Source organism: Gossypium raimondii, chromosome 10 (assembly GCF_025698545.1).
Source record: "Gossypium raimondii isolate GPD5lz chromosome 10, ASM2569854v1, whole genome shotgun sequence".
Lineage (NCBI taxonomy): Eukaryota > Viridiplantae > Streptophyta > Magnoliopsida > Malvales > Malvaceae > Gossypium > Gossypium raimondii.
Window position 1 is genome coordinate 2,153,276 of NC_068574.1, and position 25,929 is coordinate 2,179,204.

Here is a 25,929-nt window from a genome sequence, read left to right on the forward strand (position 1 = left end):
GTTGAAGTTTAGGCGGTGGTGACCATAAATCAATTTGAAGAACACAAAAGATTACAACTTTGATTGATAACATAATGTATAATGTATGTAGGAGTAGAGGAGGTTCCTTCTCTAAGGTCAACATATGCCAAATTTACATCTCTTAATCAATGTTACTATCTATAAAATTCGAATCTAATTTATATGCACAAAGCAGATAAAAGTATCGTGAAAATTGTGATATTACAGGTTTACATTTTGCACCTTTTACTTTAAAGCGACAAATTATTCATTGTATGTTAAATCAAAAGGTAAATTAAAATTACATCTATTTATACTTGTTAAAACTAATATAACTAACATAATAACTAGACAAAGACATGTATACTTCATCCTAATGTATATAGACTAATTTTTAATGGTAGAAATGGATTAAATTTTTAACACAATGACTAATTTACTCATTTTTTAATAGAAGGAACAACATACAATTTGACGCTCTTAAAACAGTGACCTCTATAGCACTTTTACCACACAAAGCATTAGAACCTTAATCACTTATGCCAATCTCATTAGCTTATTGCTTATGCAGAAAGACGTGCTACAACATATTTTACTTTCTATTTAAAGATCGAAAAGAGATAGTAATTTTTTTAGTTATATCAAATTCTAACCCTAAATCCATAGCTTAGAAAAAGAAACGAGTATTGAAAAGGAAAGGGGGAGCTTAGTGAAGGTTTGGAGTTTTATGGGTTGGTCAGCATTTTGGGATTTGGGGCCATTTTTGTTGGACGGTGGCTTGGCTTTGCTTATTAATTTCATCATCCAAAAGAATTAAAAGGAAAAAGAAAATACATGAAGTAATTGTCAAAAACAGAAATCCCAATGAACGCACGTCATACCCATTTGTTCAAGCATTGATAATGATTTTGCAACAACTAGGCTTCATTTCTTCAAAGTTATCCCCAAACTATTGCATGGCTTCTAAATTAGACCTTCAACTTCAAAACCTTTTAATTGAATCATTAAAGTATCAGTTCATACTAATCAAACCCTTTTACCGATCTGACAATTAATTTAGGTGTTAAATGCCTGTTCAAATATGATATGGAATCTTTTAAAGGTAGTGGATTAAAAGGTAAACACATGGGTACTTACAGTATCGATAACTATATCCAAACTAATCGTTCGATAAGTATCCAGTTTCCTAATAAGTCGTTTTTTTTAAGTATACAAGCACAATAACAATTACGTACATATCCAAATCAATAAGTGAACTAATACTAAAAGTCGAACAATAATAATTCTGAAGAGAAGTCACATGTTATAGGAATTAAGTCGTAATAAAATAAAAAGCAATTCACACATGATTCACAACATGGGAGTTGAACTTGACTGCTTGAGGTATTAAGGTCCTAAAGCCTAAACCTTTGGTAATAATGTCAATACCTTATTGTCAAACATCAAATATGAGCTACAAACTAATGGTTAGGCTGGCGAAAGGACATGCATAATACTTCCAAGGATTCATTCAAATGTATAAGCTAATGGTTAGAGCAAAAGTACATGTTTGAAACTTTTGTTATAAATTTAAAATCTAAGGTCATAGTTTGGGGAGTATGATCAATTAACCCAATTAAAGAATAAGGTTGAAAGTAATAGTACTAGTAGTTAAAAGTATGATTGTATTTTGCCTCTTTATTAAAAAATAGGTAAATTAGTTCATGTACATTAGATCAAATAATAAATTGACCCTTCTTATTAAAATTTTCATTATACTATTAAAAACTGGTCCTCGTATGTTAACATGAGGTGCACATGGCATATTACATGTCATTATTTGGTTATTCTGCTAGCTATTTCGATTTTTATCATTAGAAATAGATGAAATTTTAATAAAAATGACTAATTTGCTCATTAATCTAATGTACAACGACTAGTTTACCATATTTTGAGTAAAAAGTCAAAATGTAATCCGACACCTACTACAGGGATGTTCATGGTACTTTTACCTAGTACTAATAATCTTTTTTAAAAAAATTGTATTCTTCCTTCAAATTTTCAAAAAAATCTAAAAATATTATAAAATAAAATAAAAAGCAAATTATCAAAAGTCACTTTTTTGTCTCAGATTACATTTTAGTCACTTATGTTATCGCGTTGTAACATTTTAGTTACTAAGCCGTTAATTTGTTGTTAACGGTGTAACGGTAAGTTGACATGGCACATTAAATCATTATTTCAAAAAAAATAGGTTAATTTATACAATTGGTCCCCATATTTTTTCTTTTGAAGCAATTTAATTTTTTTCTTTTATATTATTTTAACTTTCATTTTTTTCTTTTTTTTTTCATTCTCTTCTGCGTCTCCCTCTGTTTTCCTCCCTTATTCATTTCTTTTAATGTAGTTTGTCTATATTTTTCATTTGTTAAAACTAGTCCACAAGCTTATCTCACTCGAAAAAATTAAATTGTTCAAAAAAATAAAAGTGTAGGGACTAGTTTTAACAAACGGAGAATATAGAAAAATATGGTGACCGATTATATAAATTAACTTAAAAGTTTTGTTTGAAATAATAATTTAATGTATCATATCAGCTTATTGTTACACCGCTAATAGTAATTAACCGCTAATGTTACAACACGATAGTGATTAAAATATAACTTTAAGATAAATAAGAGTAACCATTTTAATAGTATAACTATAGAGAGAGAGAGAGAGAGGGGGGGAGCGCGCTCCTATCTGGAATGGATAGAAGAAACACCGAGTGAAAAAAAAAAAAAAGAGCAATTGTCAGAGTAGCTGCCCTGCACCGCCGGCAACGACACTGTTCATCTGCAATAATACTATAATATTTCTAAAATTAAAAATGATGCATATAAACAGTCCAACACGCAAACTCACTGTGATTCCCTTTTTTATTTTGTTTCTTTCTTACAACCTTTACCTACTCCCACCGTCAGTGCTCTAAAACCACAGCTTCGTCATCAACGTCAGCATTGCCTGCTTCACTCAGGCGGCCGTCATTTCAAACTCCAACCTTTTCCTGCCTCGTCATGTCGTGGTCCCCCAAAGCTAATGTTGGGCGGGCACCGTGTTAAAACGGGCGCGTGGCCCCCCATTTACTCGTACAAGAATCTGTCGGCAGCCACGTCGTCACGGCAATCTTTAACGTTAGGGAAATGATATATTAACTATGTGTGAATGGTTTTGCTTGCTTTGTGGGTATTTTTCTGTTTTTGTGTTGTTTTTTTGTCGTACTGAGAGAACACCGTGATATTGTCGTTGACGGCGGCGGCGGTTCAACGCTGTCTCCGTTTTTTTATATATATATCTATTTTTTCATGGTTTTACGCCAACGGTTCCCTGTTGTCGTGTTTCGCGTGATAATTAATAGCGCCATTAGTTTTGGTGTTTTGTTTTAGGAGGTTTTAATTGGATAGGGGGATTATTTTTCGTTAAAAAAGGTCAAAATCTGTTGTAAGTCCCTCTATTCTTAAGATTTTACTTTTAAGAAATTAGTCCCTTTACTTTTGAGATTTCAAATTTTAGTATAATGGTTAACATTATTAAACTTTTTCTATTAACTTTAAAAACCATGCAATAAAAGAAAATGATGCTATAATGAAACCAAATTTAACAATGTTAATAATTGGGCTTATATTTTCCAAATTTTAAAATGAAAATATTAAATTTCTTGAAATAAAGGTAGTGGGTAATTTTCAAATATGTGAAGAATATAGGACCTGAAGCACATTTTACCAAAAAGAACTAATGGCTTTTTTAATTATTATTGCAAAATTATCTATTAGTTTCTTTTTAATTTAATTAAAACGAAGAACAATAAATGTAAACGCTTCATTGAACAATGGAAGTTAGCGGTAATGCCGGCAGTTTGCTTATATATAAAATTGTATAATTTTGAGTTTCATTATTCTATTTTATAAAAACTAAAAATTTAATTCTTATAAAAAAAATTATATTGGCCTGTTTGGTAATAGGCTGATTACAGTAATTGGTTTAACCAACTGGTTCTATTAACCGTTTATTTAAAAGTGTTTAGTAAAACTTAACTGATACTGAAAGCTGATAAGTAGCAAATGACAAATAAGGGTATGACACATTTTATTGCTAACGATTTATTTATTTATAATACTTTAGTCTTTATTTGGTGAAATTATTGAAATAAAACACTATTACGAAGAAAATAAAACACCCATTACGGAAATTAATTAGTGAATATTTTTGAAATTTTAAATAAACAAATTTTTTAAGTTCCTTAAGTGCAAATATTAACCTTGTGGAAATTGATAAATCTTAATAGTGTATCGATATTAACCTTGTGAAAATTATGTCATGTCCTTTGTATGTAAATTAGTGATAATTATGTCGTGACAATGTTGATTTTTATAGATTCACGGTCAAGTTTTTTTATAGGTAAGGATTAAAAAGATATGTTAGTTGGGGGCAGGGGCTTAGGATCCACACACAAGGGAGGCTTTGTTTGGACGGTGGCTAAATCCCGTCCGCAAATTCGGTGGTCCCAATGTGGACAATCAAAATACATAATTAAATATAAGGACTTCACTTTCATCTTCAAAATTTCTTTATCAAAATACATAAATTCAATTAAATCCCAAAACAGAGAAAACACAATAATTATTCCATACATCTCCGTAACATGGAGGATAATGGGGGGCCCATTACGACCAATTTTCTTTTCTTTTCTTTCACTATTACATTTAGGCATAATCATCATTTTGATCACCAATATTTATATTATTTTATCAATTTAGTCCTAATAATACAGCTAACACGTAAAAGAAAAGGCTATATAAAAGTGTGTTGACTAAAGTAAGAGAAGAAAAAGAGCAATGAAGAAAGGGTCAAATTTTGGTACTAGTCCTTATATTATGCTTGAGTTGCGATTTTAATTCCTCTATTTTAATTTGGTCATTTCTAATCTTTGTACTTTTTAAATATGAAATTTCAATATTAATCAAGACAATAACAACTAAATTCATTAAGTTGAATTTTGCTATTCTTAAAATTTTGTATTGACAATATATTTTCGTATGTATAATGTCGTGTCAATTTGCTAGTACTCACGAAAAATTATGTTATTTTAATTAATGAATTTAATAGCTACTGCTTGAGTTAAGAATAGAATTTCAAAATTTTAAATAATAATAAGAATTGTACACGATCAAATTAAAGAATAAGAACTGAATCAATAACAAAACATAGTGTGGGACTAATAACATAATCTGACCTAAATGAATTAATTGTATCGTTATGGGTTATCGAAGGCAACCGACTCATTCGAGAGAAGTCTTTGAAGTATCGTCTATTGGGCAATTGATTGAACTCCCAACAATGGTTGTTACTGGGCTTGGGACAACTATGCTCAGTTTTAGTTACGAGCTTTGTCTCCCAATTCCATTAAGTGCCTCGAGTGAGATCACAAAGCGCATACATCAACTATGGAAATGTTAGCATTTACTCTTGGTGGGGTTTGAACCTAGGTATTAATCTTACTGACAAATACCATATAAGGGCATGAATTCAAACCCTATCAAGAGCAAAATGCTTACATTTCCTTGGTGGGTGAAGGCACTCCCAACGTAAACCCTTCTAAGCTCTAGACGAAAGTAAGAGACTATTTGGGGCGAAAACTAAGCACGGACACTTTGGATCCAATACCAATCATTGTTTGGGATTCAACTTGCTACTTGATAGACAATATTTCAAGGACTTCTTCTAAAAATGTCGAACCCTTCAACTTGCGTAATTGAAATTTCAAAACTCAAAAAGTAGAAACAAAATGTACAAAAATTAAGTTTACAACTCAAGGACTAATAACAAAATTGAACCATTTTAAATTCTAGGTATTTAGACAAAGAGAGGTCATTTTGGTATAAATATGATTCTTTCGTGGAATCATAGTGGCAACCAATGAAATCCCACCACGATGAATGATGGCAAATGGACAAGAAGTAGTCGGTTTGGATAGTGGTTTTGGACCAAGAGTACTATAATGTTGTTGAGCATAGTGGGGAACATGGAACGTGACCGCCGAACAACCTTGGCGGCTTACGTCTACGAACTTTAATGTTTGTTTTGTATTCTTCTCACCTTTGAAAGCAATCGCCCATGGCTACGGGCATCGCAATACTATTAAATATTTGCACTGAGTAGGATTGGATTGGATTGGATACGATCGAATTTTTATAAATTTTTTTAATTCGAATTAATTTTTAATTTTTATATTTTTATACTATATGATAGTGGAATTTTTTTTTTGAAAATTGATGTTTTTATACTATTAGTCCTCTTAATAACGTAGTCTTTAGTATTAGGATGTAATTTCTCTCATTAAGACTATAAAGTGTTATGATTTTTTTAATAAAAAATTGGAGTTCATTGAAAAGAGGGAAAATCGCCTAATAACTACAATCCACAGTGAATAATCAAAACACTCTCTCCTCAAAAATATAGTTCGCTAAATGAGTGACCTTCCTTTAATAAACTAAGTAAAACCAGAGGGCATCATAAACACAGCTTTCTAGAAAGTAAATAAAGCTTTGAAAAAATCTTGAGCGTCCCAACTACATTCAGATGGATTTACCCACCAGCGATCTTTTCTTGCCGCAACCTCGGCAAAATCAAGCAGCTCCTCCACCCAGTATTTGTTCTTGTTAAAATCGAAGCCTTTGGTGGTCGGTTGAAGTGCCATAAGGTTCTTGTTCCTACACAAGCACTAAAACGAGTCGCAACTTGCGTTCCATCAACAATTTAGGTGTTGATAACTAATCGGCCCGTTTAGGTATCTATGAGTCTCTTAATAATTGTGTGTGCGTTTCCTTCACTCTTCCCCGATTGGACCTAATTTCTAGTAATGTCGAAAAATATGGTTTCGAAATCTCATTTTTATAAATCGAGTCAATAAATATTAAATATGAATATTTACAAAGTTATTATATTAATGAATTGAATTTCAGTTAAATAATTTAATCGAAATTGTGATAAATTATAGCGACTAAATTGTAAAACTTTTATCGTTATACATTTTAATTAGGAAAAAGCTTGGGGCTTAGATAACAATTATCCAAAGAATTAAGATAGTAAATAAACCAAATTAAAAATATAATATTGAGATTTGATGTGGATATCATTAACTTAAGTTAATTAAGGATTTATGTTAATTAATTAATATTAAAACATGTTAATTAAAGTATAAATAATAAAAAATGAAAAGAAAGAGAAAATGTTATCATCTTCAACCGGTGGAAACTAAAGAAAAGAAAGAAAGAAAGAATACTAATATTGTGTGAATTGATAAATATTAACCTTGTGAAAATTATGTCATGTTCTTTGTATGTAAATTAGTGATAATTATGTCGTGGCAATGTTAATTTTTATAGATTCACGGTGGAGTTTTTTTTTTTGAGATTTACTTTGAACTTTGAATGTTAAAGTGAAAACAAGAGAATGGAAGCTACTAATATCTTGGCAGTCTTTTATTAGATTTGAAAGCATGTGGTAAAATGAGTAATTTTTTTAGCAAATATGATCAGATATGTCATTGTACATATCTCATTCCCAATCAATTTTGAAAAAAGTTGTCCATTCTGGCATTTTTTTATTTCTGAGGTTTTAACTCAATAAACTCTTACAAACCTCTATTCACCAAACATTACAATAGAGTGTTTAACTACCTAATTGTTTATTTGTGCTCAAATCAACTAAAAATGACTAAAAACTCTATTTACCAATCACCCCTATTAAGTGATAAGTAACTTTTATATATTTTAGATGCTTCGATGAGACACTAAGTGTCAAATTGATAAGTCCCAGGCACAACCTTTACTTCGGTTATACTATTGAGCTCTAGGTGCAATCTATAGATTTCGGATTCTTCGATGAGACACTAAGTATTAAATTAGTGTGTTGGTTGGGACCTATGTATCTATTTAAGTCCGAGTCAAATAAATAGGAGATATAAATTATGAATGATTCAAATGATGCTTTAAATAAATTAGTGTTACGAAATTGTACTACAAATACAGATATGCGATATATGATTATCGATAGCATGTGGGGCCGGTATGGAAAGATAATTACAAAGTTTGAAGTTTAGAGTTTAAAGATTAAGTTGGAAAAATAATTAAGGGGTGATGAAAGTGTGTGGGATTACAATTTACAATTACACCTCTTGTTAGTTAGGTAAAGTTGTAACCACGTGTGAGGCTGTCAGGTTCTCCCGACACCGTACGTGTCTCTGACGGCTTTAACATTTTTCTTTGTTTCCTCATGATATGGGGCAATCCAATAATAGCAAAGCTGTCTTGCCTTTGAAATTGAAATTTCATAATTTCCTTTTTTTTTTTAATAAAAAAATATTTATTTATAGCTAATAATAAAGTAGGCCAAATAAATAGCCTGAATAAATTTGATTAGACATTAAATAATATTTTCTGAGCCCATGACTGGCAAAATCTGTACGACGGTCGAAAACGACGTAGCATAAATCCCCAAAGCAAGAATAAAGATGCGGGAGAGCCTTCTAGAAAACTAAATAAAATAAATAAATAATAATAATAACAGAAAATCAGCAGCCATGGAAATGAAAAGAAAATATTTTTTTTTTAAAGAGAGACAAGTGTCACCTCATAGGAAACGAATTAAGGCAATATATGTATATAATGGTAAGCCGGCAGCCGCCCCACAATTCTTCAACCTAACCTAACATCTCCTTTATTACGATTCTTTATTTTTTTATTTTTTATTTTATTTTTTTTGCCTCTTTCCACTTTATTGTATTATTATTTTGACGGTCGATTTTAGTACATACTTGTCCTTTTTTTAAAAATATATATATAATTTCTTTTTAAAAATGAATATTTTAGGGTTTCAAGATTCAAATACAATATTTAGATGTTAACATTCGGTGTTTCAAAATTTAAGTTTTAAAATTTAAGGTTTAGAATTTAAATTAAAAAAAATGAATGTAACTTAATTTAAGGTTTTAAAGTCTAGGGTTTTAGGATTCGAGATACAATGTTTTATTGTTTAGGATTTCAAGGTTCAAAATATAAAATTTAGAGTTTAAGGTATAGTGGTTCAAAATTCAAGCTTCAAAATTCAGGGTTCAAAGCTTCATGATTTAAGATTTAGAGTTCAGATTAAAAAATGAATGTAACGTAATCCAGGGTTTTAGGATTCAAGATATAATATTTAAGGCTTAGAGTTCAGAATGTAGGGTTAGTTTAAGATTTAATATTAAAAATTTATCGGTTCAAGATCCAAAATTTAAGTTTTGGGATCATTCAAAGTTTTAGAATGATATAAAAAAAATTAAAATATTATTAAATAATTGATAAAAAAAAAAGGAAGAAAAAGAAAACGCGAGGTTTGTATCTCATACAGTATAATGAAAATGAGAAATTATATTAATTACAAAACCAGCAATAATAACGAGGGGGAAAGCGAAATCTTTGACTTTCAGCATATGTATCGGCGACCAAAGACCGGGGCCCATAAACACAATAAAAAGCGGCAGCCGCGCATCCACACTTACCACTTCCAGCGCTTGCGTTCCACGTGGGACCCGGTCTCCACCTTTTTTTTATTTATTATTATTTAGTTTTGACGGTAAATGATTAGATTTTGGAAGTGGTAGAGACATAAAAACAGATTCAATAGATCGGACCGCCGTATAACACGTGTAGTTCACTCACGAATCTCGAGAAGCTTAAAACATGGGAAAAAGTTTTTAATAATTATTGCCGGTCTCCTACTTAGAAACCCGCTCTTTCCGCTTACGCGCGCCGCTTGTTTTCCTCTTATAATATCACTCCCATCTTTTTACCCCCCTTTTTTTACTGTTTATTTTGTTACTGTATAAGACATAGTAATTATGCTAATCTTATTAAATTTCGCAATTGTTTTTATTTTTCTAAATTTTAAAAATATAGGGTAAATAACTAAAATAGTCACGTTTGTTTACCTCAAGCTATATTTTAGTCACTTATATTTAAAATATTACGTTTTAGTCACTGAGCTATTAATTTCTGTTTAACGGTGTAACGATAAGCTAACGTGCCATGTTAAATCATCATTTCAAACAAAAATTTTGGGTTAATTTGTACAATCAGTCCCCATAATTTTTTTTCGTTTTTTAACATAATTTTTCTATGTTTTCAATTTGTAAAAATTAGTTCTATACTTTTATTTTTTTGAACAATTTAATTTAATTAACGGTTTAGTAACTAAAATGTGACAATACGATAACGTAAGCGACTAAAACGTAATATTTTAAATATAAGTAACTAAAATGTAACCTAAGACAAATAAAAATAACTATTTTTATAATTTACCCAAAAATATATTAATAAAAATAATTATGGAGTAGTCACCCATACCTAAAGGTATCCATGGGCCGGGCCTGAACCCGGCCCATGGACACCTCTACCCATACCAACTGAATCATTATCATCTTTACCCATTTAAAAAAAATATATTTTGCTAGTTCGAAAGAATTTTAGTGAATCTTGTACTTTAAAAATTAAATTAAATTATTTACTGTTCAATTATTATAGTTGTTAATGGTTTTAGAAAAGATTATGTGTTTATTTTTTGTTAATAATATCTCGAAGACAGTTTAATTAAAATTTAAAACTAGAAAAATTTTGACAGAAAATACTTATTATTTTAATGATTCAAATTTTGTTCTAATTTAATTTTTACTAAAGTTCAAATTAAGATTGTTTTTTGAGCTTGGGCCAAATTAAAAGTTTGTAATATTTTATTACAAAATTGAATTATTTTGGATTTCAAGTTTTGCTAAAAGGTTGAAATTTTAGAGTTGCAATAATGTGTGAAATCAATTTCAAATAAACCCTAAATCAGAGGAATCTCTCGTGGTGATTTAGTTAATCCATTACTTTCAATTGTGTTAAAGAAAAGAAAATACCAAAAAAAATCCTAATAATTGAAATTATAGTAACTTGCAAATTAAGAAAGTTGTTACTATATCACTTCAAAAAAAAAATAATTTCGGGTTTTTTCTATGGCGTTTATTTTACTGCAATATGGTTATAGTATTTAATTTTATTATTATCGCTGATAAATGTATCGTCTATCTCGTGTATATAACTGATAATTAGTATTTAGTATTATCCATTTTTTTAATCAAGAGGGTTAAATATTAAAGAATTAACAAAGGTTAATTAAGAAAATTGCTCTTCGTAATTACTAATTAATTCATTGAAAATAAAAAGAATTACAGAAATTAATATGAAACAACAGGCTACAAACTAACGTTTCTCTGCTGCAAAAAAGGGTGGTTTTTCATCTACGTATTCACAATTTACGCCGCTCTCGCGTAATTTTTTTTTTGGGTATAATTTTCTTGTCTAATTTTCAAATTTGGGACTAAAAAGAAGATTAACGATTTTAAAGAGGGAAAATTGAAAATTTGTGGGTTTTTTTTTTCCGGTTCTTGATATCGGCAATTTTAAAAAATAATAATCACGCGACTTCCGGAGCAGGTTGGTTGAGATCGATATTGAGAAGCGGTCGCCGTTTGATCTCGTGGTGGTTTAAATCAACGACGGAGGACGAATCTGAGTCGCTTTGTACACCAGCGTTGAAAGTTTCGTGATAATCACGGTGATCGAATCTCAACCGTTGTTGATACTGCTGTCCTTTCATAACACCGGGTCGGACCAACGCGTCGAAGTAAAAAACTTGGGGGGCTGCAACTGCCGGGACGCCGTTGGCGAAAAAACCGGTGACCGACGAAATTTGAGGGAAAGGAAGCCTGACGGCTGGAGATCCGTACCCGATGACTGCACCGTGTCCGAGATTGAGATCCAACGGTGAACACTTGACGACTGTCGGCGGCTCGTGGCTTGATGACTCCACGGTGCTACTCCGGCTAGGGCTGTGATTGTTATTGTTGTTGCTGCAGTTGGTATCGCCATTGTTGTTACAGTTACTACCATTGTTGAGGATTTCACCAGGGAGGGGGAAATTAGTCTTCGCCTTGGCGCCGCGGAATTCTCTGGCGGCGGCATCGTAGGCCTTGGCCGCTTCCTCAGCTGTATCAAAAGTTCCAAGCCAAACACGGCTTTTCTTCCCTGGATCTCTGATCTCAGCGGCGTAACGACCCCATGGACGCTTCCTTACTCCTCTAAAATGAACCTCTTTAGTACACCCATTCCCGTTTCCCTTGACGTCCGCCGTTTTCTCCCTCGGCGCCATTTAGGAAGCTCCGTTTTAAGAGTGATGAGATTTTGTTGAGAGAGGAAAAAATGGTGGGGGAATTGTCGTTTGGATTTGTTGAAATTGGTGCAAGGGCACGACGATGTTTTTATAGAGGGGAAAGGACGAATCGGCGAGGAATTGAATGAAGAGGGGTGGCCACAGTCAACAACAGATTTGACTGAGAGAAAAAGATTGGTGCGTCATGGCAGTTTCGTAAGTTTCATAAAAAACCAGATTACGTGGCTTGTGGGGTTGTCTTGAAGACAGCATACTCTATCATCATTATCATCATCCAACGGCAGTTGTACTGTTCTTGTTTGTGTGCGGTGCTTTGGGCTACATATCACTCTCTCTTCCTTCACGTCATTTTCACTCACCTTGAAAATAAAACAGCAAACTCCAGCATTTACCCTTTGTACTAAAAGTTTGGTATACAATTACAGCCTAAATTTTAAATTGAGGATTGAATTTTAAAATGTTTTAATCTGGTTTTTGAAGTATTACGCAATTTTATCATTATACTAACATGTAATTTCATAAAATCCAAATGGATTAAAAGATATTTTACCATTTTTGGGGCGTCTGACTACACCTCTGGTTCAATTCTCATATGGATGTGTAGCATATCGAAAACAAATGTATCAAATTGTAAAAAGGTAATTACCTATTGCATAACCAACATGGATCTGATACATTTAAAAATTTTATATAAAGTTTAGTATCATGTTCAAGTTGCCTATATAGCTTGTACACGTGTTCACTGTCTTATTTATGAACTTTAAATATGCACTATATCAAATTTCAACAATCATTGAACACTTAAGTCAAAAGAAAATACTTGATTGATGCCATACAAATACAATACAGATTAAATTAGGATATTTTAAATTTCAAGGACCAATTAGTAAATTTGGGAATAAATTGAGGATGATTGATTAAATTTAACCTTCCTAAAAACGTTTAGGCTGTAATTAAAAAAACGAGGCGCGTGAAGAAAAGAGGTGAAAGTGAGAAAAAAGGGAAGGTTGAACAAGTTGTCGGCATATTCTGCTAACTCGCCGTGTGACTTGGCTGTTTTTTCTATTCTAATTTCAAAAACTTCCTTTTTACTTAAATTCCCCTATTGAACCGCTCGCATGGGGCCCAACTGGTGTTCGTCCCAATGCCCAATAACATCTCGCCACGTTTCTTTTGTGCCCTTTATGCGCGTTGATAGGCACTCCAACGCATGGCTGGCTATCCACATGAGTAGCTTCTGACATCTAGTGTCAATCTCACCCGACAACTCTCTTCCCTTACTCCCTTCATTCCCCGCGTCAATCGCACACTCTCGTTATAAAATTACCCCACTACCCTTCCAATACCCCCCCTCTTACTGGCATTATAAATTAAATACTGTTGCTGCTAATGGATTTTTTTAATTAACTGTTTAAGCATCACGTTGCGTATGTTTGAATTCATGTATTGTAAAATTACGGTTAAATTCTACTCTTAGTCTCTGCATTTTGTGAAAGTTGTAAATTTAGTCATTATACTTTTATTTGATCGATTTTAGTTCCTGGATTTTTTAAAATTTTAGTCCAGACCTAAACAGTAGAAATTAAATCCATTTAGTTAAATTCAATTACTAGTCTTCCACCATGCGTACAATTGTAGATTTAGTACATTTTCTCCAATTAGATCAATCTAAGTCTCTATACTTTTTAAATTTTAAAATTTTAGTCTTAACGTAAATAATGTCATTAACTGAAATCTTTTAGTAATATGTAGAAATAATAAACTGACATAATATTACACATATGATAATATGTTTGATGCATCGTATTTTAATGTTTGAAAAGCATAGAGACTAAAAATGACCAAATAAAAAGTATAGAGATTAAATCCACGACTTTTTCTAAGTACAGGGACTAATAGCAAAATTTCACCTAAAGTTGTTACTTTGGGTTTTTATCTACCCAATCTTCACGTGTTTAGCTTTGATGGGTTTTTTATTATTATTTAAGGATAATATTGGATCAAATTTGCATAAATAAATCAGATAGATTTAAGTATCAAATTTAGATTAAAAAAAATTAAAAATGGCAACGTGGCGGCTACCAAGTGTATGGATGGAATAATATATATTATAGAAATTTAGCCTAATGGCGGCTGTGGGATAGGTACCTATAGTTCACATGATAAAATCCATTTTATCGAATCGAATTTATAATTATTATTTTTATAATATAAATAAATCTTTTTACACTAAAGTAATTAAAACAATTTTAAAATGTTAAAATATATATTTTAACAAACTCGATTGGTATGAGTATTGTTACTAATGTAGAGGACGTGGGTTTTAGTGCGCTAGAGCACAATATCCTCTTATTTATGGGTTGAGAGGGGCTATGGGTGGTTCTAAGCATTATGTCAATAAGAGCAGATATAACCAGAACATATAATGAGATTGTTTAAAAAATTAATTTTCTTGTCAAACCTCAAAAATAGGGTTTTTATCAATTGTTTTAATTTCGAAATATTAATGGCTTGTGGTATGCGTGCAAGGGCAAAATTAGAATTTTTTTTAAGGCGGCCGAAATTAAATTATAAATTTTATCATAGCAAAAATGAAATATTATCATTTTAATAGTTTATATTTTTATAATTTTAAAGGATTAAATCAAATTTTTATATTTTTAAGGGGGTTAAAGTGTAATTTTACCTTTACTAATTTAAAATTTTAAAAGACCTAAATGAAAAAATTTCCATTTTAACCTAGCTTATATCCTTTTCAATACGTAGAACATTTCAAATATGTAGGGAAAAAGAAAAAAAAAGAATATCAATGTTTTTTTTTTTAATTTTCTTAAAGAAAATCAAATCTAAAATTTGCAGACACCGCCGATTGAGTTTAACTTAATTGCATGAGTATTGTCGCCAATATAGGAAGACGTGGGTTTTAGTGCGCTGAAGCGCATTATACTCCTATTTATGGGTTGAAGAAGGGTTATACATGGTTCTAAGTATTGTGTAAAAAAAAAACATGCATCTGGGTTCACCATAATTCAATTATGCTTGTTGACCATACATCGAAACATGTTTTTAGCATTATTCCCCCCTTCTTCCCCATCAAATGGACAAAGGAATTCTCATGTTTTTGCAGTTCTGTAATAAGTCAACAAAAGAATGTGATTCCATACCACGTGCTTTTGTTTAGTCACAATAAGATTGTTTTATCTCTTCATCAAACAACTCGCTAAGCTGATCTCTAACAGTCCTACGACAATATTTGATAGAATCTCTATTCACATCAAATGGACACATACATGAATAACCTTATTGAATCCGAGTAGCCTTGTACACACCGTTGCATCAAACTACATAGATCATACCATAACTCGTAACTCCATCGAATTAAAAGAACCCACATATATAAACCAAGGCCTTGACCGGAGAGACCAAGCAGCTTCACTACACCTGTTCCTGCCAAAACTAATGGTAGGTTTGGATGGGCGGTGCGTTTACTTGCGGTTAGTGTAAAAACAGCAGGGGCGGTGAGATTAGATACTGTAGCGTGAGACAAAAAGTAAGTTAAATGCACCGCACCGCACCGCATCCAATCGCCCATCCAAACCCACCTTAAGTGGCCTTTATTACCATTCCATTAGTACTTAATTTCTTAAATATTATACGACTCTAAGCTTAACCGGGTGAACCGTTCCCAAACTTCATATCTAAAGCTTATATCAATAATTACGAGCATTGAATTAAATAACCTAAACCCAACTAGCTAATTAATCTAAATATGAAAGGTTTGTAGAGGGACTATTGACAAGTCCAAAAGAATGTGGCTAAAAGTCTAAAGAAAACCAGCTTCAACGGTTTGATAGTCAAGCTTAGGTCCAATGTTCAAAGCTGATGGGCTATGTTTTACTTGCACTTTCAGTTGGAAGGACCAAAAAGTTTCACTTGTTCTGGTGAACTCACGAGACCAGATTTTTAATTAAATTCGGAGTTAAGTCAAGTTAAATATACAAATAGAAAAAAATTGAACCCAATATCATAGTCAAGAGATATTGACCTATTTACTATTTCACTTCAGCATTTAGTGATATTTAACTTAATAAAACCTACCCCAACCTCCACCCGATATACCCCAAACATAACTCAACCTTGACCCTAACGAATCAGGTTGAATCAAAACCTATTGAATTTTAGGGTATTTTTCATCCCTAATCAAGTTTAGTTGAGAATTATAGTAAAACCTTATCATCACATCATCATATCATCATGCTGAGAATCTGACAAGATCATCAATCAACACTAACTATGCTTTAGACTTATTGAACATCGCGTGAAAGTGAAACCTAAGCCCATTGAGTCAGAAAAGACTGATTGCTGAAAAACGATAAACCCTAATAGCATTGCTTAAGTGTGATGGTGATTACACACGTTGATTTGATGCACTAACTCCCACTGATTTTAGTCGTGCCACTCTGTTTCAACTATCAGGCTCCCCCCACTAACCATTAGCCAGCCGCCATTGCCCCTCTCTCTCTTTCTCCTGTTTCACTCTATGTAATGAAAAAAACACAGTTCCACCAAACAATATCAGAATAATGTTTCAGTTTTGACGTTACGCTAAATCATTTGCTTGCAAGTTCTGCAACATTTTATATTTGGTCCTTTGGGTTGTGCTTCGATCATTATCACAATATCACCTTCTACCTGTATCGTAAAACATCCACCTAACACCCACATCAAACACATAAAATTGTATACATGTTTCAGATACCAAATTTCAGTTGTATTAAAGGTAAAACAAGCTCATTATATCTTAATATCTTCAATAAACAAATGACAGTTTTTTAGGTAGAAATGGGTAATGGTTAAGCCAAAATTTTATGTTGAGATCAAAATTAAGTTACAAAAATTTGAGGGTTTAAAATACATCTTTATCATTATGTAAACTTAAGACTAAAACGTAAATTTATGATTTTTAAGGTTAGGGTTTCTTCGTAAACTGAAAATTAGGCTTCATTTTCAACATGAAGAATAATTAAGACATCAATGCTCCAATACAGGTGTAAAAATGGATGGATATATTACTGTTGCTGATATAAGAATGTGGTGCAAAGGCTGAACACAGTTCAGTCAATGAAGATTGTTAAGAGAGATCAGCTCTTTCAAGAGAAGTTTTTGAAATATTATTTGTTATGCAATCGATTGAGTCCCCAACAATTGAAGGTATTGTCCCTCAAAAGATGGTTTTGTTTCTCGTGCACTACTGAGAGTCAATATGCCGTGACCAATTGCTTTGAGAGGGTTCACAGAACCGAGAGTACCTCAGACATACGTGGGCGCATGACCATCAACCAAGGGAATAACCCCTAACCTATCTCATATAAATCACCTTTTAGGAAAGTTGGTAGCACTAAGCCAAATGGTACCACAGTTACAGGCTAAGTAAGCTTTAAGCCTATGTAAGCTCTATATTTATTCATGTGACCTATACTAACACTTTCCCTTAAACTTTGCCGGTCTACTAATTGAGGTTCTATGAGTTGAGCCCTTATACCACATGGTGCTCCTTGATAGGTTCACCTATCACTCACTGATTTCTAGTTAGATCGACTATGTGTGTGAAGTGAGCATGTCTTATAGGAGTTGTTGAGTTGTTAGAGGTAATGGATTTAGGTACTACTAAACGGAACAAATCTTGTGCCAAAAGAAGAGATGACGGCGAAGGTGATGGATCCAGTGGAGTCAAATGAAGTCTCCGGCGGAGTGTCAGTAACAAGTATACAATCATCCATTTCGCTCCAAAGTGGGATCAAAGCTTTTCCCTTTTAGTTTTAAGGATACATAAATTTCATTATATTTGATACCCTCAACATCTAAGATTTAATCAAAGATGGGGTACATAAATGGATAAAATACAGTATACAAAGATGATATTGCTCTATATTGAGGGCAAACAGCCTTTCCATTTTTGCTCTAACAATACATAATTATCATGTTACATTTGATATTTGCCCAGAATCTAGGTTGTAATCAAATATTTACAAAAGCATCATGATCCACATCTCAATTTGCAAAAAGATAAATGAATCATCTCCGTTTTCTCCCCTTTTTGGTATTACCACCCAACAAATCCCAAGAAACTGAAAAACCAAACAAAAAATCACATGTCCAAACATTAGAATTTATAAACACATGACAAAATTATTACAAAATACTCAGTACCCAATTTATAGTTTTAGCAGGTGATGCTTGTGAAGCCAAAAAATTTCATCCAAAAAACAGAAAGTTGGGAATTTTCTTTTTTTACTCAAAGATCATTCCTTTTTGTAAAATAAAGCTTACCCAGATTAATTGCAAATTGGGACATGGTATAATTGTGAGAAAATTATAGAAATTGTTGAAAAAAATGAAACGAACCTGAGAGATCGAACAGCGAGATGTTGAGAAAGAACATGGAAGAAGAAATTGGCACCGTGGAGGAACACCACAACTCCCGTACACCCCAATACAAAAAGCTCCATCATCATTGAAAAATAATCAAAGCAAAGCAAGGATCCCTTCTTTCTCAACAAAGAATAAAAAAACAGAGCACGAGAAATCCCGAAGCACAGTGAAGGAGAAGAGGCTGAAATGCTTATAAATTGGACTTTGTTCGATGATGATTATATAATTAAAAATTACTAATAATAGGAGTGTTATTAAATTATTATTAATAATAATTAAAAAAAAGTGTCTTTTGGGTGTCCGAGTATGATCATATCCAATTCCCATAATAATGACTTTCTCCACTTTCTTACAACACGAAAAGGAGACGTGATTGGGTGATTGAAACTGTTTGGACGGCGGATATTTTTTACAATGTTTTTACGAGTGTGTTTGGCCGTGTGATTTTTCGTGGCGTACTTGACAATGGTGTAGCTTATGGGGGAAAAGCACAGAAGATAAAAGAATGAGTGAATTTTTTGAGAGGTCCCTCTATTATAGGGATCTGATCAAATTAGTCCCTGTACTGTTAAAAAGACTAATTGAAATTGTTTGTTCTTTTATCATTTCTCAGTAAAAATAGCTAACTGTTAACTACTCTTATTAAAATAGTATAGGGACTAAATTGATTCATTTAATAATAAAGGGACTAATTTGATACTGTTCCTATAACATAGGGACCCCCAAACAGTTTAACCATAAAGAAAAGAGAGAGAGAGAGTGGAATTGATTGGGGAAAATGGGGAGTATTATAATATGGTCTGCCAACTATCGTTGTGGGTAATCGTTCATAGCCACAACCTAGCGACCGACCCGCCGCCACCAACCGCTGGGGTTGCACTCCTAGCTGGGTTTGGTTGGACTTTTTTTACTTCGGGCTGTTGCCATTTGCAAGTGGCCCCCCCTGCTTTAATATATAATTGGTTGTTTAATTTTTTTTTTATCATTGGTTAGTCTAAATTGTTAACCGTTAATAATTCTTACCAGACTTCTCTTCTAATTAATATTTTTTATAATCGGATTGGTGATTAAATTGATTAGATCATCGGTTCTAGATCCGTTTAGTTGATTTAGTTTAATTGAATAAATAGTTAAAAATCATCAAAAATATTAAAAATAAAAAACATTATTCAATCGACCCGCATCGATTCACCTCATTTTCCGAATTGATGCGCCAATTGATTTTCAAGACCGACCATTTCGGTCTAATTCCGAAAACATTGCTTCTAACTCATTATGGTGACATAGATTGTGTGTGAGTGCGTGTTGTATGGGATATTTTTAAGAAAAATCTAAAATATCATTTTAACTAGAAGCATAATGTTAAAATATTTTGTTAGTCTCTGTATTTTGATAGAATTTAAGATTTAATCCTTATACTTTTTATAGAATATGAAATTTAGTCCTTGTACTTGAAAGGTTGAAATTTAATTCCTCTTTCTTTCTAATTTAAATATCCCAATCCAATTATTAATATTGTCAAATTTTCTATAAAAAAATTCTCAACTTGGCACATTGATTAAGTTGTTTTCATGCATAGCGATATATGATTGACAAAAGATAAATATGTTAAGTTAATAAATTTTGGCATAAACTATCAACGACAATAATAATGTGACTGGGATCTTTAAATTGAAAAAGTAGAAGGATTTAATTTTTAACTTCAAAATACAGAAACTAAATCTTAAATTCTATAGAATTACAAGGACTAAAACCATATTTTAACCAAAACATGTGACTAAATTATACCAAATTACAAAGATCAAATTATATGAAAATAAAGTATAATAAAGGACCAAACCCTTTGATCTATAAATTATGTCGAAAAAGTATTTTGTTTAATATGGTTTGTCTTTTCTTTTGCCAAGAGACCCTTCCAATAAGAACATTATCCCTTAGTCTTGTGGGTTAATATGATCTCTGTGAGTCTTAATTCATTTTATAATTAATTAATATACAAAATGAAGTCGGTGGCTTATTATAATATACACCCCCTCTTCTTGGGTTTTCTTTTTTCTTTTTATCAATGATGAGATGAGATTCCATTATTTTAAAAATGGTGAGATAAGATGAGGTTTAATTCATTATCATCCTCAACATTCTAATATAGATTGCTGTATGAGATGGGTGGGATATATATATATATATATATATTTAACAATAATCTCATTGTAGATTTTTATTTTATATGTTATTTTTTATTATATATTCTAATATATAATGCGCTTAAGTGCACTCGAACCTGCGTCTTCCTGCACTAGCAACAATGCCAATGTCAACCGAGCTAAGACTCAATCGACCTATTTTTCAAAAAAAATTAACATTAATATCATTATAAGTTCTTATTATATCTGCTCCTTTTTTTATAGAATACAATGCCTAGAACTACACATAGTCCCTCCTCAATATTTAAATAGAAAGATAATACGCTTCAGCGCACTTGAACCTATGTTCTCTTGCACTGACAATAACACCAATATCAATCAAACTAAAACTCAATTAACATGAGTGGAATATATTTAATTAGTAATACATCATTCCCTGATTCAACCTCACGTTTTTTCTGTTCCACTTTGTATAAGAATGTGTATTTTAGCCACACCAATATAACGTGACAACCCAACAAACTAATCCATGTTAGATGTGAGATTGCCATTGCCAGTAGGTGGCACGTGAGGGTTTTGGTGTAGTAGTTGTTTGCCTATAAGAAATTCGATGTCTCTTAAATAAGATCTCGAGTTTAAATTTGGTGGGTGAAAAAATAAGTTCGAGGATACTTGTTCCCTTTTAAATAGATCTAATCTCTCATACAAATTTCTCTTAGTGTCAAATCTCACATTCAAGAATTTAATATGAATTTTAGTCCTTGAGCTATTATTAGATTCATTTTGGTATTTATACATTTTGTTGATCTACCTTAATACTTAAACATGACACAATCTCAAAATATCACATCATCAAACATTTTACTTTTGCCAAGCCCAAAAACCAAAATGGGCCTAATTACAAAGTTCAAGGACTAAAAAGTTATATTAACCCTTTACGTATCGGAATCCATTGAAAGAACCCAAGGATGTTTTTTTTTCAATAAGCATGATTAATGTTGCATGGTTTTATGATAAAAATTGACTATTTCTTATAATTATTAAAGTTAAAAAATCTTAATCTTAGTAAGCTTCAAAACATGACTTGAGACAGAGCGAGAGAGAAATGAGATGACGTTGAGAAAACGACGGGTTATTTCCTCACATTTTTAGGTCAAATTCATTTATCAGTCCCTATACTATGCATAGATTATAAATTTAATGCATGTATTTTTCAAATTAGTCAGTTTTAGTCCTTTTATATTTAAAATCTTAAAATTTCAATCCTAAACCAAATCGCCGTAGCAGTTAAATCTGTTATAACAAATTTTACCATGGGTCTTGTAAGTTCAAAATGTATTTTATTAGTTCTACTCTAACATGCATCATTAACTCACTCTGCAGCATCCAGATATCAATGCTACTTAAAACTAAAGACACCTGGTTTTGTTCTCTAAAGCATACTATCCATGGGGAACTACTACGATCATATTAACCCACAAATGATATTAAAGAGCTTTAATTATTCAAGGAAGAAGAGACATTAAACCTGGTGATGATATATTTTTTGAACTTATAAGAACAGGAAAATTGAATGTATGTTTTTATCTGATACCTACTTCCAGATGCTCACAGAACAAATGTTGGGTAATAACATCAGATATTTCAGATTCGTCCAAGAAGAATACAATGCATCAAGTCCTACGAGGTTGATCGGAATTTTTCACGGAGATGAATAGCTCCGCATCCCAACCACAATCATCCATCTACAGTACAAAAAAAAGAGGAAAAAAAAGGTGTATGGTATTAGAAATGTATTACCAGTTTATCCACACAAAAGAAGATATTCAACAGTATGGTTCTCATTTTGGCTGCATCTTATGAAGGACTCAGGTCAAATATCTCTTAATTGACACACGAAGAAAACAACTAGAAGATATCACTCTAGGATGGTTAAAGGTTCAAAATCTAGGGCTTGGGAAAGGCCAAGTGTGGAAGCATATGCCCAATTCATCAATTTCCAAGAACTAGAATATCCTGAGATTATAAATGTCTCTTGAAATCACAAGTTAGTCAAGATGTGAATGAAATTCAATATCTCTGGTTTATTTAACTGTAACAGACATTGATGAAAATAACCAAATATCATATTCATCAGCTGATCCTTCCTTTGAATCACAACACCTTCAAATGCACCTATTTATGGTTTTAATTCCTTACAAATTGTTGACTAATAAGAATGTCACTCATCAACTTGTTAAAGTTATGAACAGGGGAAAGCATCTAAAGACCCTACTAAAAGCTTTATTCCACCACCTTGTCTTAAGAGTGCATTTATCAAAACCTCTGCCCGAACTCTCCGATATTCATCATACATCATCATTGCAATCTGAGTGAAACAACAAATCATTATTGGTCTTATATCCACCTTATACTGGCATGAATAAGAACGTAAATAAGGTTTAGTTCACGTTAAGTTATAACACTTATTAACAGCTGAATAACAGTCTCAGCTCAAATATGCATAAGCAAAGCCTATATCATCTGAAAGTAAGCATCAGATTTCATGTATTTTTCTTTGAAAAGTTATAACTAAGTTGCATCACTGAGAGTCTTTTTAACCCTTTCCCATCCATACCATAGGTAAACAAGTAAGCAATTCTAAACATTCAGAAAACCAAACAAAATGACAAACTACAACACACAATTCACTTTTCAGAAGCTTAACAGTAAATTCAAAATCAATCAGTTAACTGAATTAAAAATATATTTAGCAAGATTTCATCTGATGTTTCTAAAGCCATGAAATTGCAGGGCATAGCATTCAATCTCTTGCCATTTCACAATTATGATCTCCTCAAGCACTGAAGAGAAATTACAGTAGAAGTTCCAAAAAGTTTAACAATGAAAAACTAATGCAAGTCACTCCCTCTCTGTGCTTGCCCTTCATCTAGTCTGGTTTTGCCCTACAAAAGGAGAAAATAATTTACATTCTTCCATTTATTTACGAGGCAGAGAGCAATTACTACCTATCCAAAAAGGGGAGAGAAAGAAAAGATGAAAGAGGGAGTACAATTTGCTACATTTGGCTATTGTTTTTGAGTGGTTGATGCTAGTCTTAAAGTCGGCCGATTTTGCTTAGCAGATACACCCTACTTTCCCTCATAATTCTAGTTCTAATGAAATTTACAACAATATATCTCTTTCCTTCTTGGTATTTAATTGCCAATACTGAAGCTTATCACTGGGAAACCACAAAGTTTAGGTATAGCAATCATAAAAAAAAAAAAAGGTTTGAATATTGTCATACGAGTGCACACACTTTTAACTCAAAGGATCAAACATGATTTTCTTTAATTTTGCTTCTATGAGTAGGATCAAATACTTCTACTAGGAACTTCAACTTTGACTCGATGAGGCATTATATCTTAATTCAATTTCCATTGATTCATTAAAAATAAGCTAGAAACTTTGAATCCTTTAAAATAATTCAACAGATCAAAATGAGAAGGAAAAAAGAAAGTGGATAGGAATACCTTCAGCGGTCCAATTGGATCTCCGGCGAGAAACAGAAAGCATGGAAGTCAACAAAGCCGAAGCAGTGGCTGTGTGATAAGGTAGCAGCGTTTCCACACAGCAGCTCATCTCCACCGGTGACCTTTTCAAATTCATTTTAGAACTATACTGTTAATTTATTTCATAAACGAGTACAACAGAAGAATAATATCCATTACCTGAAAATGCGAGCAGGAAACGAGTTTTGCTTAGAGATCCGAAAGGGCGAGCAAGCGGGTCGTGGCATGGACTTGGTTGCACCGGCGAGTCTCGCGGCCGCGGTCGCTCGGGTGGCAGCGGAACGGAGGACGGACCTGGCGGCGGACATTTTTGGTGGAAGATTTTGGAGGGTTTTTGTGTTTTGGGGCTGAAGGGTTTTAGGCTTTCGAGGGGTTTTTGCAAATCGGACTGTTTTTCTGTGTATGTGATCGTATGGTAAAGCTGTTGGTTCTTGCAAATCTAACTCGACACGTGGATAGCTCTTTTTTTTCTAAAAAAAAAAAAAAAAGCCCAAAGGGCAAAACTATATATAACTAAGAAATATCATTCAACGCATCTACTGATGGATGAAATCCAGATAATTCAAACCAAATTCAAAAGTAACATTTTTATCCATCAATCAATGTGCAAAAGCAAAGCTAACAACATCAAATGAATCACAAACACTCAAGTCCTCACTAACAACACAGACTCTAGGATAATTCTGCAGAAACCCTTCTCAATGGCCTTCTGAACAGCCTCAGCTAAAGGAGTGCCAAAAGCTTCAGCAATCGAATAGGTGAAACCAGCTAGCACCAGTCCTTCATGGTCATGAACAATGCCTCCGCAAGTAGCACATCTTGTCTTCGCATTCCATGCTGCGTCAACATTAACGGACGTCGAGGTAACAATGGAGCATAAAGAAGGTTATGCACCAAGAACTCGTGATGGAAGGATCAAGCTCTTAACATTACATCTTGAGGGGAAGAAACTCGCCCCTGATGCATGAGCTAATTCCTTGCCTCCCATAGTTGCCAGAGAAGCACAAGAAAACTAGTGAAGGCTTTTTTATCCATCTTCCGCATAGTCGTCTCGAGCCATTCGATCACATTGTAGAAATACAAACAAAGCAAATCATTATAAACACTACATAATGTTAATGCCTCCCTCGAGTTCGCCTCTTGGGAAAACATGTCATATCTCTCAATCATAGGAAGGATGTCATGGCCAAGCGCCCACCCAAAAAGTTGAACTTTTGAAAAGGTTTTTACCCTCTAAAGTTCCTTCTATAAGATTCAACGAGGTCCTCAAACTATTGCACAAATTCTAACAAATGTCCCCAACTTTTGAATATCTGGTATGTTTTTTAGGTGATTCTAACAAATGTCCTCAAACTATTGCATAGTTTCTAATGGGTCCCTTAATTTCAAAGTGAAATGATTAAATCTTCAAAAGTATTTGTAATTGAATTAATAATGTTCTTCCATCATTCTAACCTTCAATATAGGCATTAAATGTCGGTTTGTATTTAATGTGAAGCATATTTAAAACACTTAAAGTAAATTATAAACAT

The 25,929-nt window shown here is 32.6% G+C and overlaps 2 protein-coding genes and 1 long non-coding RNA gene across 6 annotated transcripts; all 3 read right to left on the reverse strand.

The window, feature by feature from the left end:
• Window positions 1-11,210: 11,210 nt before the first annotated feature.
• LOC105777673 (ethylene-responsive transcription factor 4) lies at window positions 11,211-12,332 on the reverse strand. Its single transcript, XM_012601037.2, has one exon. It carries the CDS (start codon window positions 12,244-12,246, stop codon window positions 11,512-11,514), a length of 735 nt encoding a protein of 244 aa, XP_012456491.1. The 5' UTR covers window positions 12,247-12,332; the 3' UTR covers window positions 11,211-11,511.
• Window positions 12,333-18,078: 5,746 nt separating this feature from the next.
• Window positions 18,079-19,326, reverse strand: LOC105778224 (uncharacterized). The gene is made up of 2 exons (XR_001128603.2): window positions 18,673-19,326; window positions 18,079-18,395 (listed from the first exon to the last, which is right to left on the reverse strand). It is a non-coding gene; the product is annotated as an uncharacterized LOC105778224 (long non-coding RNA).
• A 2,999-nt stretch (window positions 19,327-22,325) lies between these two features.
• Window positions 22,326-24,794, reverse strand: LOC105778280 (protein NUCLEAR FUSION DEFECTIVE 6, mitochondrial). 4 transcript variants are annotated; one of them, XR_001128635.2, is made up of 4 exons: window positions 24,557-24,794; window positions 24,359-24,480; window positions 23,139-23,211; window positions 22,326-22,588 (listed from the first exon to the last, which is right to left on the reverse strand). XR_001128635.2 is itself a non-coding variant. In XM_012601963.2 (3 exons), exons 1-3 carry the CDS (start codon window positions 24,703-24,705, stop codon window positions 22,581-22,583), a joined length of 279 nt encoding a protein of 92 aa, XP_012457417.1. In that variant the 5' UTR covers window positions 24,706-24,794; the 3' UTR covers window positions 22,326-22,580. The 4 variants fall into 4 exon arrangements, 3 of the variants coding, with proteins under 3 accessions (XP_012457417.1, XP_012457414.1, XP_012457416.1); XM_012601963.2 differs by lacking the exon at window positions 23,139-23,211; XM_012601960.2 differs by lacking the exon at window positions 22,326-22,588 and having other exon boundaries at window positions 22,904-23,211.
• Between the last annotated feature and the right edge of the window lie 1,135 nt (window positions 24,795-25,929).